General features: G+C 41.3%; 1 protein-coding gene, 1 long non-coding RNA gene and 1 pseudogene across 2 annotated transcripts in view; 1 reads left to right on the forward strand and 2 right to left on the reverse strand.

Moving 5' to 3' along the window:
• Positions 1-10,272, reverse strand: part of ENTPD1 (ectonucleoside triphosphate diphosphohydrolase 1) — a 93,038-nt gene extending 82,766 nt beyond the window's left edge. The window contains exon 1 of the mRNA XM_013054699.2: positions 10,131-10,272. Coding sequence (XP_012910153.1) covers positions 10,131-10,146 — 16 coding nt within the window. The 5' untranslated portion in view covers positions 10,147-10,272. The remainder of the gene's footprint in view (positions 1-10,130) is intronic.
• A 123-nt stretch (positions 10,273-10,395) lies between these two features.
• Positions 10,396-13,582, forward strand: LOC106005527. The gene is made up of 2 exons (XR_001178937.2): positions 10,396-10,972; positions 12,131-13,582. It is a non-coding gene; the product is annotated as an uncharacterized LOC106005527 (long non-coding RNA).
• Positions 13,583-13,998: 416 nt separating this feature from the next.
• Positions 13,999-15,369, reverse strand: LOC123388773 (annotated as a pseudogene).
• Positions 15,370-15,580: the final 211 nt, after the last annotated feature.

A 15,580-nucleotide genomic window follows, 5' to 3' on the forward strand; every position in this document is an offset into this window, starting at 1 on the left:
AACAGTCTGGCAGTTCCTCAAATGGGTAAGCATAGACATATGACCCACCAATTCCATTTCCAGATATATATCCAAGAGAAATTAAGAACAGAGGTCCACACAAAAACTAGTACCTGAGGGTTCAGAGTAGCATTATTTATAATGTCCATCAACTGCTGAATGGATAAAATGTAGTTTATCCATACAGTGGAATATGTGATATGAAACGTTCAGAATAGGCAAAACTATAGCAGAAAGTAGACTGGTGTTTGCCAGGGGCTGTGGAGAAGAAATGGTGCATAAGGAAGGAATAGAAGTGACTGCTAATGAATATAGGGTTTCTTTTTGGGGTGATAAATGTTCTAAAATTGATTGTGGTGATGAGTGCATCATTCTGTGAATACCCCCCCCCCCGCAAAACATGGAAAAGTAGATTTTAAGTGGGTGAATTATGTGGTATGTGAATTATATCTCAAAATAATAAAAAGGTCAACAACTCTGGGCTCAAATCTCAACTTCAACACTTACTAATGGAGAGACTTTAGGTAAGTCACTTAACCACTCCTCCTTCAGTTTCTCATTTGTAAGACAGGGACAGTAAACAGTACGAATCTCAAACACTTATTTGAGAACTGAGTTAACAGCTGTTAAGAGCAGGAGGTGGCCCAATACACACTAAACCTATAGATTAACTAAAGCTACCACCATCTCCATTTATTAAAAACATAATGCACTAGTTTCCTATGGCTGCCATAACAAATTACCACAAACTTGGTGGCTTAAAGCAAAATACACATTTACTGTCTTACTACAGTTCTACAGGTCTAAAATCAGTTACGCTGGGCTGAAATCAAGATGTTGACAGGGCCGCTCTTTCTTTTCTATCCTTTTCTAAACTACGTTCCATGCATTCCTTGGTTTGTGGCCCCCTCCCCCATATTCAAAGCCAGCAGAGTAGCGTCTTGCTTCAGTGGTTACATTGCCCTGTGTGTCAAATCTCCCACTCCCTCCCTCTTACAAAGACATTTGTGATTGCATTTAGGGCCCATCTCGATAATTCAGGCTAATCTCCCCAGTTCAAGATCCTTAATGTCATCACATCCGCCAAGATTTTTTTTTCAATATAAGATAACATACATGAATTCTAGCTAGGGATTAGAAGCAGTAATCTTTGCAGCCTTGGTTACCATATTGACCAAAAAAGAAAAAAAAGAAAGTAAATCTACGAAAAAGCTCTATTTCTATAGAAAGAAATCTTTCTAAGCTCACCAAAATAAAGCAATAAAAAGAAAATGTTAAGCAAACGATGGTATCAGTAACGTTTTTACAATATTACAATAATTACAATATGGGAGTACTGCACTATTAATTTCTGTTAACTAATCCTGTTCACAGGAAACAAGTGTTGTTTAGGTCCCTCCCTATTCTGCCTTTTCAGCACAAAGCCTAAAAAATTATTTTGCTGATGACACATTGCTTCAGATGTCTTTTTGTGCATGTGTCTGAGTCTTTCTTTAGCCACTTAAGCAATATTGTTTCAATTTTATGGTTCAGCAGTTCTGACCCCACCTCTTAAACCCTGCCAAACTGCCCCAGGGCCTGATTTTGGCATCCTGGCCTACCATGGTTAGTTGGAAGAGAAAGGCTTGGTCATTCTCACTCACACCCATTCCGTACTTCCTTAAGTTAGGTAGCCACTCATGGCTCAGCTGCCTCAGTCATCTGAGAACTTCATCTCACCTATTTTTCTCTTTCCCAACATTGGATTACTCCTTCTCTGCATCTACTTCACCTTCCTTCCATATTCCTAACTTTCCATCCTGCCCCCCACTTTTCTAATAAGCCACAATAAAAATAGACCACAATAAGCAACAATAAAAGCCACACTAAATAATAATAATATTATAAGCCACAATAAAATAACTAATAAGCCACAATAAAAATAACTCACGTCTCTTTTTTCCCCCCTTGAACTGAAAATAATGTAAGGGTTGGTCATTGGTACCAAAATAAGTCCTGAGACTAAGGCATGCTGTGATCCTATAATTAGGCTAATTGAAATGTGACGATTACCATCATCTGGGAGCTTATTACACATGCAGGATCCCAAGCCCCACCCCCAGGGCTACTGGATCAGAATATGCATCTTAACAAGATTCCCAGTGTAGCACATGTACATTAGAATTACATACATTCATTCACCAAGACAGAGCTAGTGCCTCTGCTCTTCTGTGCTTCCATCAAACCATCAAGAGGTTTGAGGATTGTTTACCACAAGGGCTTCCCATTCTCCCTCCAAAGACTTGCAAAGAACAGGCCCTATATGATTTTCCTCGGGCCTCACCTTCACCCTGCACAGGCTTGAGCCCAGCACTGCTTAACCCCATGGCAGGTGGAATTTAATGTTAAGGCCCCTAGGCACAATCACTGGTTTTAAAGTGAAAGGCAACCAAAAAGACAACACAAAGAAGAAAATACTCTTGAAACGTGGTATAGCCAAGTAAAAGTAGGATCAATCACCATCATTTGTAAAACCTCTTTATCACATGTGCCTAATGACCATGGAAGACAATCATGATTAAGGAAATCATTTAATATGCAGTTGATTACTTTGCAAAGGTTTATTAAATACATGGCAGGTAATCCCAACCCTACACTTTGGACTTCTGTCTTCAAGTCTCTAGGATGGACATGAAAACAGGTTTCCTGCTTGGAACTTAAAAAAGATAAAAGAGCTTTTTACTTTTAAATATAGGCTGTAGTTCTGGTAAAAGAGAGCAAAAAGTTCTTTAAGCTCTGCTGGGACTTGATAGGAGCTTGTTGTGCATCAGACTACTCATTTTTCTAGATCCAAATGAAGTTCCCATCCTTTGAGAAGTTTTCCCAGAAATCATCACTCCCTATTCTGTTTCTCGAACCATTTTCTTTAGACTTCTATTACAGCTCTTAGGGGTGTAAGAGAATTTATTCATTAGGAATCCAGGCTTTGTAGCATAAATATTTGGGTCTAGATTTCTTCTCTACTGAAGGAAAGATTCCAAATGCATTCTATAAGACCAGCATTACCCTAATACCAAAACCAGATAAAGACACTACAGACAAAGAGAACTACAGGCCAATAACTCTGATGAACATAGATGTAAAAATCCTCAATAAATATTAGCAAGCCAAATCCAACAATACATTTAAAAAATCATTCACCACAATTAAGTGGTATTTATTTTAAGGATGCAAGAATGAATATTTGGAAATCAACCAACATGATATATCACATTAACAAAAGAAGGGATAAAAATCATACGATCATTCCAACAGACACAGAAAAAGCATTTGACAAAGTACAAAATCCATTCATGATAAAAACACAACAAAGTACATTTAGAGATGGGGCACCTGAGTGGCTCAGTGGGTTAAAGCCTCTGCTTTGGGCTCGGGTCATGATCTCAGGGTCCTGGGATAGAGCCCCGCATCGCATCGGGCTCTCTGCTCAGCAGGGAGCGTACTTCCTCCTCCTCTCTGCCTGCCTCTCTGCCTACTTGTGATCTCTTTCTGTCAAATAAATTTAAAAAATCTTTTTTTAAAAAAGTAGGTTTAGAGAAAACATACCTCAACATGACAAAGGGCATATATAAAAGAAACCACAGCTAACATCATAATGGTAAAAAACTGAAAGATTTTCCTCCAAGATCAGGAACAAGACAAAAATGTCTACTCTTAACTACTTTTATTCATCATAGTACTGGAAGTCCTGACCACAGCAGTCAGAAAAGAAATAGAAAATAAAACTGGTAAGGAAGAAGGAAAACTTTCACTATTTGCAGATGACATCATACTATATATAGAAAACTGTAACAACTCTACCAAAAAAACAACTAGAACTGATAAATGAATTCAGGTTAGTTGCAAGATACAAAATTAATATACACATATCTGTTGCCTTTTTATACACTAATAATGTAATAACTTAAAGAGAAAATAAGAAAACAATCCCACTTAAAATTGCACCAAAAAGAATACGATACCCAGAAATAAACTTAACCAAAGAGGCAAAAAACCTTCACCCTGAAAACTATAAAACATTGACAGAGGAAACTGAAGATGACACAAGCAAATGGAAAGATACCCGACACTCATGGATTGGGAGACCAATATTGTTAAAACATCCATACTACCCAGATTTACAGATCTAATGCAATCACCACAAGTATTTTTCACAGAACTGTAACAATCCTAAAATCTGTATGAAGCCACAAAAGACCCCAAATACCCAAAGCAATCTTGAAAAATAAAACTGAGGTATCACAATCTCAGATTTCAAGATATACTACAAAGTTGTGGTACTATAAACAGTATGGTACTGGCACAGAAATAAACACAGAGATCAACAGAATAGAATAAAGAGCCCAGAAACAAACACACTTTTATGGTCAATTGATATACAACAAAGGAGGCAATGATGTCTAATGGAAAAAACAGGGTCTCTTCAACAAATGATATTGGGAAAACTGGACAGCCACATGCAAAAGAATGAAACTGGACTACTTTCTTCCACTATACACAAAAACAAACCAAAAATACATTGAAGGCCTATCTGTAATACTTGAAACCATAAAATTCCTAAAAGAAAATACAAGCAGTAATTTCTTTGACATCAGCCTTAGAAATAGTTTTCTAGATTTGTCTCCTCTGGCAAAGGAAACAAAAGCAATATTAAACTACCGATACTATACCAAAATAAAAATCTTTTTTTTTTTGCACAGCAAGGGAAACCATCAAGAAAACATAAAGACAACCCACTGAATGGGAGAAGATATTTGCAAATGACACATCTGACATGGGGTTAATATGCAAAATATATAAAGAATTTATAAAACTCAACACCAAAAAACCCTAAATAATCCAATTAAAATATGGACAGGACATGAATAGGCATTTTTTTTCAAAAGAAGACATAGAGATGGCCAAAAGACACATGAAAAGTTGGTCAACATCACTCATCATCAGCGAGACAAGCAAATCAAAACCACAATGAGATATCACCTCACACCTGTCAGATTAGCTAAAATCAAAAACACAAGAAATAATAAGTGTTGGGGATGATGTAGAGAAAAAGAAATCCTCATGCACTATTGGTGGGAATGCAAGCTGGCACAGCCACTGTGGAAAACAGTATGGAGTTTCCTCAAAAAAATAAAAATAGAACCACCATCTGACCTAATAATTCCACTCCTGAGTATTTACCCAAGAAAACAAAAAAAACTAATTTAAAAAGTATATGCTCCCTTGTATTTATTACAGCAGTATTTCAAATAATGAAGCTATGGAAGCAACCCAAGAATCCACTGATAGATGAATGGATAAAGAAGTGGCAGGGGTGCCCGGCTGGCTCAGCCGGTGAAACATGCAACTCTTGTTCTCAGGGTTGTGAGTTCAAGCCCTGCACTGGCTGTGGAGCTTCCTTAAAAAAAGAAAAGAAGAAGAGGTGGTATACATATTCAATGGAATTCTGCTCAATCATAAAAAAGAATAAAGAATAACACCTGGCTGTTTGTAAGACCATAAGATGGACCCAGAGGGTATAATGTTATGAAATAAGTCAGTCAGAGAAAGACAAATGCCATCTGATGTGACTCATGTGGAATTTAAGAAACAGAACAAAGAAACAAAGAAAAAGACAAACAAAAATAGACTCTTAAATACAAAGAACAAACTGGTAGTTGCCAGAAGAGAGGTGGGTGGGAGGAAGGTGAAATAGGTGAAGGGAATCGAGAATATACTTATGATGATGAGCACTAAGTACTGTACAGAATTGTTGAATTGTTGGGGCACCTGGGTGGCTCAGCCTGTTAAGCATCTGAGTCTTGATTTTGGCTCAGGTCGTGATCTCAGGGTCGTGAGATGGAGCCCCATGTCAAGCTCCATATTTAGCACAGAGTCTGCTTGTCCTTCTCCCTCCCCCTCTGCTCCCTGCCTCTAAAAATGAATAAATAAATAAATTTTAAAAGATTTTATTTATTTATTTGACAGAGATCACAAGTAGGCAGAGAGGCAGGCAGAGAGAGAGGAAGGGAAGCAGGCTCCCCTCTGAGCAGAGAGTCCGACGTGGGACCCTGAATTCATGACCTGAGACGAAAGCAGAGCATTTAACCCACTGAGCCACCCAGGCACCCCAAATAAAATCTTTTTAAAAAGAGACTTGTTAAGGGGCGCCTAGGTGGCTCAGTGGGTTAAAGCCTCTGTCTTCGGCTCAGGTCATGATCCCAGGGTCCTGGGATAGAGCTCCGTGTTGGGCTCTCTGCTCAGCGGGGAACCTGCTTCCTCCTCTCTCTCTGCCTGCCTTTCTGCCTACTTGTGATCTCTATCTTTCAAATAAATAAATCTTTAAAAAAAAAAAGACACTTGTTAAATCATTATATTGTACACCTGAAACTAATATGACACTGTATGTTAATTACACTTGAATAAAATAAATTCCCCCTATTATGCTGGCTCTGTGACCTTGGATGAGTCATTCTCTCCACAGCTATAAGATGCAGAAAACTATATCACAGATTTGTCCTGAAGTTTATGTGAGACAGCTCCTGGCTCATAATAATCAATGTTAGCTATTATTATTAGCACTTCACAGAGTCTGGTTTCAATTAGAGTTGGTTGTATATATATCTGTCTTCCTCACTAGACTGTGAGCAAACTGTTTATATCCCACACATCTGGCATAGGGACATAATGGTAGACACACAATAATATTTGTCGGATTGCTTTGAAGGTATGCCAGGAAGAGGAAAGGGAGGGTGCTGGAAACAAATTTAATGTTCTTTATAATTTTATCCAGGGCCAACCTCTGCAGTGTATATTTCTCTTCTATTACCAGAGAACATTGTCTCAGACTCTAAGGTTGCTCTTTGATGGGGTTGGGGAGGCACTATTTCTGGAACCAGAAGTTCTGTTCAGAGATAGCAAGGTTGAACTAGGAGGCATCTGAAATCTGCAGTTTGGCCCCTGGCTGAACGGGGAGTGGGGGCTGAAGTTCTGCCAGAGGTGGACGGGCCGAACTAGGTTCTCTGGTATGGGGCCACATCAGCTCCAAAGCTCACCCACCTAGAAGGGAGGCATCTCATTTCTCAGTGTATTCACTTAGAGGGATGTCTTAGTAGAGCGCATAAAAGAACAGTATGTACCAGTAGGAACTCTATTGCAAATTCATAGGTCCCCTTTTAGTTCTTTGTTTGTTTGTTTGTTTGTTTTGATAGCACTAATGTTTATTAAACGGTGCCTTAGTACAGATGCTAGGAATTGCCAATGAAGCTCTTGATGTATAAAGCCCAGATGCTCTGCCAGTTATTCTTGAGCAATGACACCAGGAAACTGACTGCTAAGTAGATGTCGTACACGAGCTCATCATGTGTTATCTTCATGGGCCAATTGCCACTGCCAGACAGAGCACCTTCTTCGTCTGGAATTTGATTGTAGACTTCACTTCATCCATTCCGTCACTCTGTTCTCCCTCTGCATCAGTAAGGAAGGGAACTCGCCAGCCTTATTGAGGCCTGGCCCCAGGATTTGTGGGATCTGCTCGATCAGAGATTCTGAAGCCAAAAAGGCATCATTCTTCTTGGACAGCTTCTTGATTATTTTTTTTTATCCTTGTTGAGTTTCTTCAGCACCTTCCTGTCCAGGCAGGGAATATCCACAGCCTTGGCCTCTCAACACAGTGCTGCCAGTCCCCCAAGACATACGGAGAACTTGGGCGGGGAAGAGAGCTAAGCCTGACAGTGTCTGAGAAGTGTTCATCCTAGTTCTTCAGGCTGATGTGCAGCTCCGCCGTCTCCAGAACCTTCCTGCACCTGCACCTGCACCTGCGCTAGTTGCTTGCGGGCCTTCCCACCCCACCTCTCACAGGGTGTCGTGGGGGACTCTGCTGCTCACAGCGCCACACACAATAAGAGTCACAGGTCCCCTTTTTAGCCAGCCTCCTGATTCTTGGATAAACATCAACTAAAATAATAATACTTGGTTTATTAAATATTTGTTGAGTTCCCATTATGTGCTAAACATTGTATTAGATGCTGCCGATCCAAAGGTGGATAAAGAAATCATTGTCAAGGTAAGCAACACAGAGGGCAGGAATGTGGATGAGTGTGGCAAGCAACAGTTTAGGTGTAAACTGTGAGGTGTTGAAGAAACATCCTAGACGGGGGCTAATCTAAGGTTTGAAGGGTTAGAGGAAGCTTAATGCAGGGAATAACAACCAGGATGAAACCTGAAGGAATGAATGCAGCAGCTAACATTTACTGAGCACATACATTATGCATCAGATCCTGTTCTGAGAATTTTGCATGAATCCCTTATTCAGTCCTTATAATAATAACCTTATGAGGTAGATATTATTATTCTCCTCATTTTACAGATGAAAAAACTGAGGCACCCAGTTAGTAAATAGTAGAGCTGGAATTCAACCCTAGACAGCTTGGCTCCAGACTGAAGGGGAAGGAGAAGGCCAGACAAGCCTCTCTGGGGCAGAGGCGAGTGCCATGCAACAGTCCGGTGGGGGGGGGTGGGGGGGGGGGAGGAGTAAGGTCACTTGGGGAACTGAAAGTGGCTGGGGGTAGGGACAGAAGTTCAGAGATGACTGGGCTCACTCTGCAGGTTTGAAGAGAAACCAGAGGCAGGGGATTTCTGGTCTGTGTGATTACTGTCACTGAACCCCTCCTAGCCCAAGTCTGTATCTTTGGTAAGAGGGTAAAAATGACAATACCTGGACTCTCCCATAGAAAATGGCCATGAGCCCCACATGAGAAAAATGAATGGGAACTGACAGCAAAGCACAAATTCCTTCTCAGACTTGAGATTTCAGGTGTCATTTCCCCCATAGCTTCAAGGCTTTGACATCCAGAATCAACCACGTCAGGACCGAAGCGGGAGCCTTCAGGTGGAGTAACAATGTGGGAGTACAGAGCGAAAGGCCCACGGACCCTGTGTCCTACTACCTGCATCCACATTCACCACTCACTAACCATGAGATCCTGGGGCAAGCCATTCTCACATTGCATCAACTCCACCACCTGGAAAATGGGAATGATAATGATAACACTCACCTCTGAAGTCGGTTCAAGGAATAAAAGGAATAAATAATACGGGTAATGTGCTTAGAAGAGCTCTCCGCACGGAGTAGAGACCTGGTAAACATTAACAGCTACAACTGCCATCATTATTAAGAATCTGTAGGCTACTCATCCCTTTGCTCTGCGTGCTATGTGATAAAAACATGTGGGGAATATCAGAAATTAGAGATGATGAAGAGGAGGGTTTGCAACCCGACACAGCCACACCGCTGCGGGGACTCCTCCTGGCTCCCATGGGCTGCCAAGCAGCTGGCTCTCCGCGGTGGCAGAAAATGCCCAAAAGAGGTAAAAGACAGAGACTGCACACCATCTGGAAAACCAGGCCGCTCTTATAGTTTTTAGACACAATCTAAATATAGTCACTCAGATATGCCTTGCTTTTTCAAGATAAAACTGTTCATCCCTCCAACCCTTCACTCCTCTCCCCCGCTCCCATACACATTCACACAATCCCAGAAACATTCAGTCTTTTGCAAGACGTACTCCAGGGTCTTGTTGTGACAGCCTCTTGCCACATTAACTTCTCTGTCTAACTCCTGGCAGAGAAGACTTTGCTAATTTCACAACAGGAAAGCACGCAGGAAATTCGAGAACAAAACAAATCTCCTACACGCTGAGCCCAGCATCTTCAAGCAAACTCACTGAGGTACAGACCCGAAGCAAGATGACTCTGGACTACAAATGAGGCAGCTACTTCTTAAACTGCAAAGGGACGGAAGAAGTCATTTGCCGCTAAAACACCAGATCTGCATGCAAATTGCTCGTGAATATTCATGAGCCCCTCCAGCTTGCTCAAGAGCCACCCCTGACTAAACCACCCCAGGCTTTGCTTCCTAAAAAGTTTCCCAAAGTTCTTTCTCTGCCTCCTCTCAGAAGGAGAGGGTGGGAAAGTTCATTTGGGGATTTATGCCTCTTGCTCTTTCAAGTACTTGCTTTTGGTCTGGGCTTTTCTGGAGGGTTTTTTTTTTTCTCCTTTTTTTTTTTTTTTTTCGGTTCTTAAGGATTCGGATCAAATCAATTTGCTCTTACCCTTTCTATCTTCCATAACTGGCGGCCTTTGTTTTCTTCCTCTTTGCTCTTTATTTTTTCAGCCTCTGCTTGCTGTGGTCGGTCTCAGTGAGCGAGGTACTCAAGGAACCGAGATATAACAGACCCTCGGGCTCAGGGGAGGGGCTAAATTAGCCGGCCCCGTTTCGGAAGGAACCTCAAACCCTATGTCTGTTTCATTGACTCCACTCGAAAGAAGAGATTGGCTGAGTGCAGCTGCTCATTTCCCTAAAGACCACGAGGAGTTGTGCGGGTGGTAATTTTTCGTGTTCTTAAAGCAATGTATGTTCAAGTAGCTCGCTTTCCCTCTCTCTTTGCTACAGAAATCCATTTTTCTCCTTGAGATACGTATCTTGGCTGCAAGCAAAAAAGCTATTTACTTATTGCAGTTTTGAAACCAGATAACAGGAAGCTTGTTTTCTGATACCCACTGGAAAAACTGTGGGACTCAAGAACAGTCCTTCCCGCCCCTGAAAGCGGATCCCTGCTGGTCCTCTGATGAGCAATCCCTTTTTCGAGGCTCACTGAGAGCCGAAGAACAGCAGGTCCTGTCGCAGATGGACGCTGTGGCGGGAGGAGCCGTGTTATTGGTGGGAAGGCCAACGAGGCTGCGGCCGGGAGCAGCCGTCCACCTGTACTGATGCAAGTCGTCCACTTTTTCCAAACTTTAGCCTCCTACCTCTGAAGTCTTAGGAGCATGAATTGCCACACCCAGCCTTTGCCAAGATGACCCAAATGTAGGCGAGAGGCCGAGCAAAACATTTCAAACTGTGTATGTTCGATGTTATTTTGAAATTAGGACAAGACAGCCCTCCCAGAGGAAGGTAAGTGCTCAAGACCCAAAGCCCCTTGGGCAGATTCTCCCTGCACTAGGCTATAACAAATCTTAGCATTTTAGATTTGGAAAGAGACCGAAGACCTCTAGTCTAACCAAGTTTAGAGGCGAGGAAATTTTAAGCCATCTGCTCATGTTCACAGAGAGGGAGCGTGCAAGCAGGGAGCTGCATGGTCTCTCATCTTTGCTACCTTGCTCCCCGGCACCCAATACAGTTGCTCCACAGCGTAGGCTCTCAATAAATGTTTGATAAATGGCTGAATCGATGAATAAATAGCAGCGCACAGGTGTAGGTACGGTTTCTGATTCCTACTACATGCTTTTTGTACACCACCTCTCTAACATGAGAACTTGTACCAAAAGCCAGTTATACCGTAAGACTTTTTCTTCATAATAAACCATTAAATTAGTGACTATTACAAATTGGTTTTGACTCTATATAGAAAATATATTCTCCATGAGACTTTAAGAAAGGCAGGGGCAGACTTTTCAGTTTCGGACATCTATTGCATGGTGACCAGCACAGTGTATGTGCTCAATAAATGTTTGGTGTTTTAATAAATCTGAGTCTGTACAAGAAAACTCTTCTTTTATCTTACTAAGTGGTTCATAGTTGCAGGATTTTGCATTTATACTAACAATTAATTATGTTAAATGAAAAATCCAATGGATGCCTTCTCTAGAGCCAGTTTAGATTCCATCACTAACAAAGAATATTGATTTGATATTTGTCCTATTGTAATAAGTAAGATAATGAGATATTTGTAAAAATCAACAATTTTATAGGTTTATGACTGTCTTGTCATCACTGTTTTAGAGAAAAATTTGAAAAACAGCATGTCCCCAAAATACCCTGTGAACTACAAAATGGAAAACAGACCACCAAAGCTAGGAGAAAAGAATGATCAAATGGAAGATCATTGCAGATGAGGGCTTAGGTGGGAGAAACAAACAACAAACACGAACATGTCAAAGAGAGCCCCATACCGGGCGCTGTGGCAATGGTTCTCTATTTCAAAGAAAAATAAAATTCAAAATAATAAAAAATGAAATAAAATAAAATTCAAAGCAACCCTTACCATGTTCTACTTGGACATCATACAGCTGACGAAAGGTTACTTTGACAATTGACTCATTTCTCTTACAGCATCAAAGAGACATCAAAGAGAGAGAAGTTATCAAGAGTTAAGCACCCAATTTCTGGTTCAACCAGAAGAGGTAAAATCTCATTTTAGTAACTAGCACCTCGTAAAGATTTGAAGTTCACCAAATTGAATATACAGAAATAGAAACATGGTTTTAGCCTCCACCTCAAATTATGAGAACTTTTTGACTAAATGTCAAATGCTTCTTCTGGTAACATGTTCTGTGCTACAGTTAAAACATACTGTCTGGTGTTCACACCCTCCTTGGCATATGAAAACACTATGTAGTTAAGTAAATATTGCCTCTCATTCATCCAAGAATAATTACAAAACAGATGGGGTTTATGTGTGTCTTTTTAAAGGCCTGAAAATTTATCTTAAAAAATAAACCCTATTTCTGAACCAAAAAAAAAAAAATCATCATTATTCATGTTATCATTATTTGTAATAGTAGAAAATAAAAATGGCACTCAGAAGGACAGAGGGAGTTCTTCGAAAGGGGTGAAGATATTTACCTTTCTGTTAATGATAAAAGGATCTTCGATAAATTCATAAAATGATGGATGTTTCATTTTTTTATACCTCCAGTCTCTCTCACTGAACTGCCCAGATGATCTTTCTGAAGTGTCTACCTGATAATGTCATTCCCAAGCTTAGAAAGTTCTAATCTCCTCATCATCCATAAAACAAAATTCAAATTCTTACCGTAGAATACGTACGGTTCCCCTCTGCCTCTCTCGACTCATTTCCTGCCAGATCCCTATGTTCCAAAATCAAATAATCATTCCAAACCCGCCGTCCTTTCAGGACTCTAGACTCAACACAAATTGTACTGACACAAGACAGCCTTTTCCAAACGTTAACCTCCTACGTCCTCTGTTGCTCCCTCTGCTCAGAATGTTCTTTCCCCTCTTTTTCACCTGGTCCTCCCACATATTCTTCATGACTCTGCATAAGTATCTAGTCCTCTGTGCTGCTTGGCCTGCCCTCTCTTTTCACCGCCACCCCCCAAACATAGCACTGAACCACAGAAGAGTCGCCATTCATATTATTATGATGTTTTATTATTTCATTTACAACTCAGTCCCTAAAGCTGGGTGTCACATTGAATTCTCTTTTCTCACAGTCCCAAGTCCAATCATTTAGCAAATTCTGTGGATTCCATTTTCAAAATATCTCTCTTTTTTTTTTGTGGAAATAATGCAAAACATTTATTTTCTATATCAGACAAGAACACAGCTAAGTAATCCAAGTCTACTGCAGCATTATAAAAATCATCCCTTCACCACAGTGTAAGATTTAAATGCATCTGCACAAGGGTGCACACTATATAAAAGGAGTAAGGTTGTTGCTGCCCTGCCAAGCACTTCTGGACCCTACCCAGGTCCGACTGCAATACTGGTGGTCCCAATGGTTCTATCAAAATAAATTGTGTTTAAAAAATAAAGCATTTAGGGCGCCTGGGTGGCTCAGTGGGTTAAGCCGCTGCCTTCGGCTCAGGTCATGATCTCGGGGTCCTGGGATGGAGTCCCGCATCGGGCTCTCTACTCAGCAGGGAGCCTGCTTCCCTCTCTCTCTCTCTCTCTCTGCCTGCCTCTCCATCTACTTGTGATTTCTCTCTGTCAAATAAATAAATAAAATCTTAAAAAAAAAAATAAAGCATTTAAAAAGACAAGTCAAAATGCCTCAGAAACCGTATCTCCTATTTTAATGTATTATTTGCCTCCTCCTAATAAACCTTTATTTCACTCGTTATAACTGAGCAATAAATCTTCCACACTGAAATATCTTCCTTGCCCAATTAATCCAAAGGAAAAAAACTGAAATGATTAGTAAAGAAAAATGTAGGGACTAACACACCCTTTTAATATGTTTTTAAATATTTTTAAGGTTTAAAAAGTGTTTAAAGTTTGTAGTTCCTAGTAGGAAAACATTATCTGAATGAATACCCTAATGGCAAACCATTGTAGAATGTTTCAGTTGCATGGGGAGCAGAGAGGTAGGGATTCTCTTCACAGCACCCCAGCTTTCTTCATGAGAAGGTCGGAGGTACACTGGTTTGTATTATTGCAACATCCATTAGGTGATCGAAGTTGCTTTTCCTTCAGCAAGGGCTTTATTTGTCAGAAGGGCATTATGCTTGACCTCCAAATTTGGCGGACAATTTACTAATGAGATTCATAACCTTTGGGTTGCTCTGATATTTTGACATATTCGCTGGGTTCTGGGCCACATCCTGGAAGGCCACCATAACTTCTGGATCCTGCATGGCTGCAAGAACTTCCGGATCACGAAGAATTTCATTGAGCCCAGGCATTCCTGCCATCCCAGGCATCCCCCCTGCCATTCCAGGCATTCCCCCAGGAAAGCCACCTGGGAAAGAGCCATACTGACTCCTGATTGCCATCTGGCTTCTTCCTCCCTCTGGGCTCTCTCGTGTTCTTCCCGAGCCTTCTTAACCCTTTCTATTCTTTCTTTGATCTCTCGCTCTTCACGTTTTCGCTCGTATTTTCTCCGATGTTCAGCAATTTTCTGGGCCCTCGGTTGAACTTCTTTCAGCATCGCACTAGCATCTTCATCATAATCCAGTTTACAAGCAAGGGCAAGATCATGTGCTGCTTCTTCCCAATGGCCCAGAAGTCTATGTGCTTTCCCGCGCCACATATAAGGCTGAGCTGAATCAGGATTTATTTCAATAGCTCTGTCACAGTCTCGAATGGCAGCATTTGGCTTCTGTAATTTGATGAAGACACTGGCTCTCTTGGCATACAGAATGGCCAAGCGAGGATTTAGTTTGATGGCATCTGTGAACAAGTCAATGGCTTTCTGTAGTTCACCATCATTTAGGGCATCAATGGCAGCCACTTTTTTATCATTTGCCTGATCCATCATTTCCTCGGTTATCTCTGCATTTTCATCTCCCATTTCTTGAGGGGCATCAGTATCTGGTTCAATCACACCTTCATTGTCAATTTCTAGATCACTCTCCTCACTTGATGGTTCATCTGTCTTTATGTTTTCCTCCGCCTTCTGACTATCTGGTTTTTCTTCCTTGATACTGTCTTCTGATTTAGTTTTATGAGTGGCAGGTGGTATTTTACCCCCCATGCTCTCCACCCACTCCCGCAGGAAACGCATTTCCTCGGTGTGCAGAACGCTTGGATCCTGCTTACACATTTTCACGAAAGCCCGAAGCTCGCTCACTTTGCGGGGGTCCATGGTCCAGAGGCAGTGGCAGGCGGCAGGCGTGGCTGGGGTTGCGACCCGATTCCAGGCACGGGTACTAGCTCAGCGTGATTGTGTAGAAGTCAAAATATATCTTGATCCTGACTCCTTCTCATCACCTCCACTACCACACTGGCCAGAGCCACCTCACCTCTCATCTGGTTTACTGTGATGGCCTTCTCTCTGGGGCTCCTGATTCTGCTTTAAATCCTGTTCAGTCCATTCTC

This window comes from Mustela putorius, unplaced genomic scaffold (genome assembly GCF_011764305.1).
Source record: "Mustela putorius furo isolate JIRA1106 unplaced genomic scaffold, ASM1176430v1.1 tig00003909_pilon_pilon_pilon, whole genome shotgun sequence".
NCBI classification, from domain to species: Eukaryota; Metazoa; Chordata; class Mammalia; order Carnivora; family Mustelidae; genus Mustela; species Mustela putorius.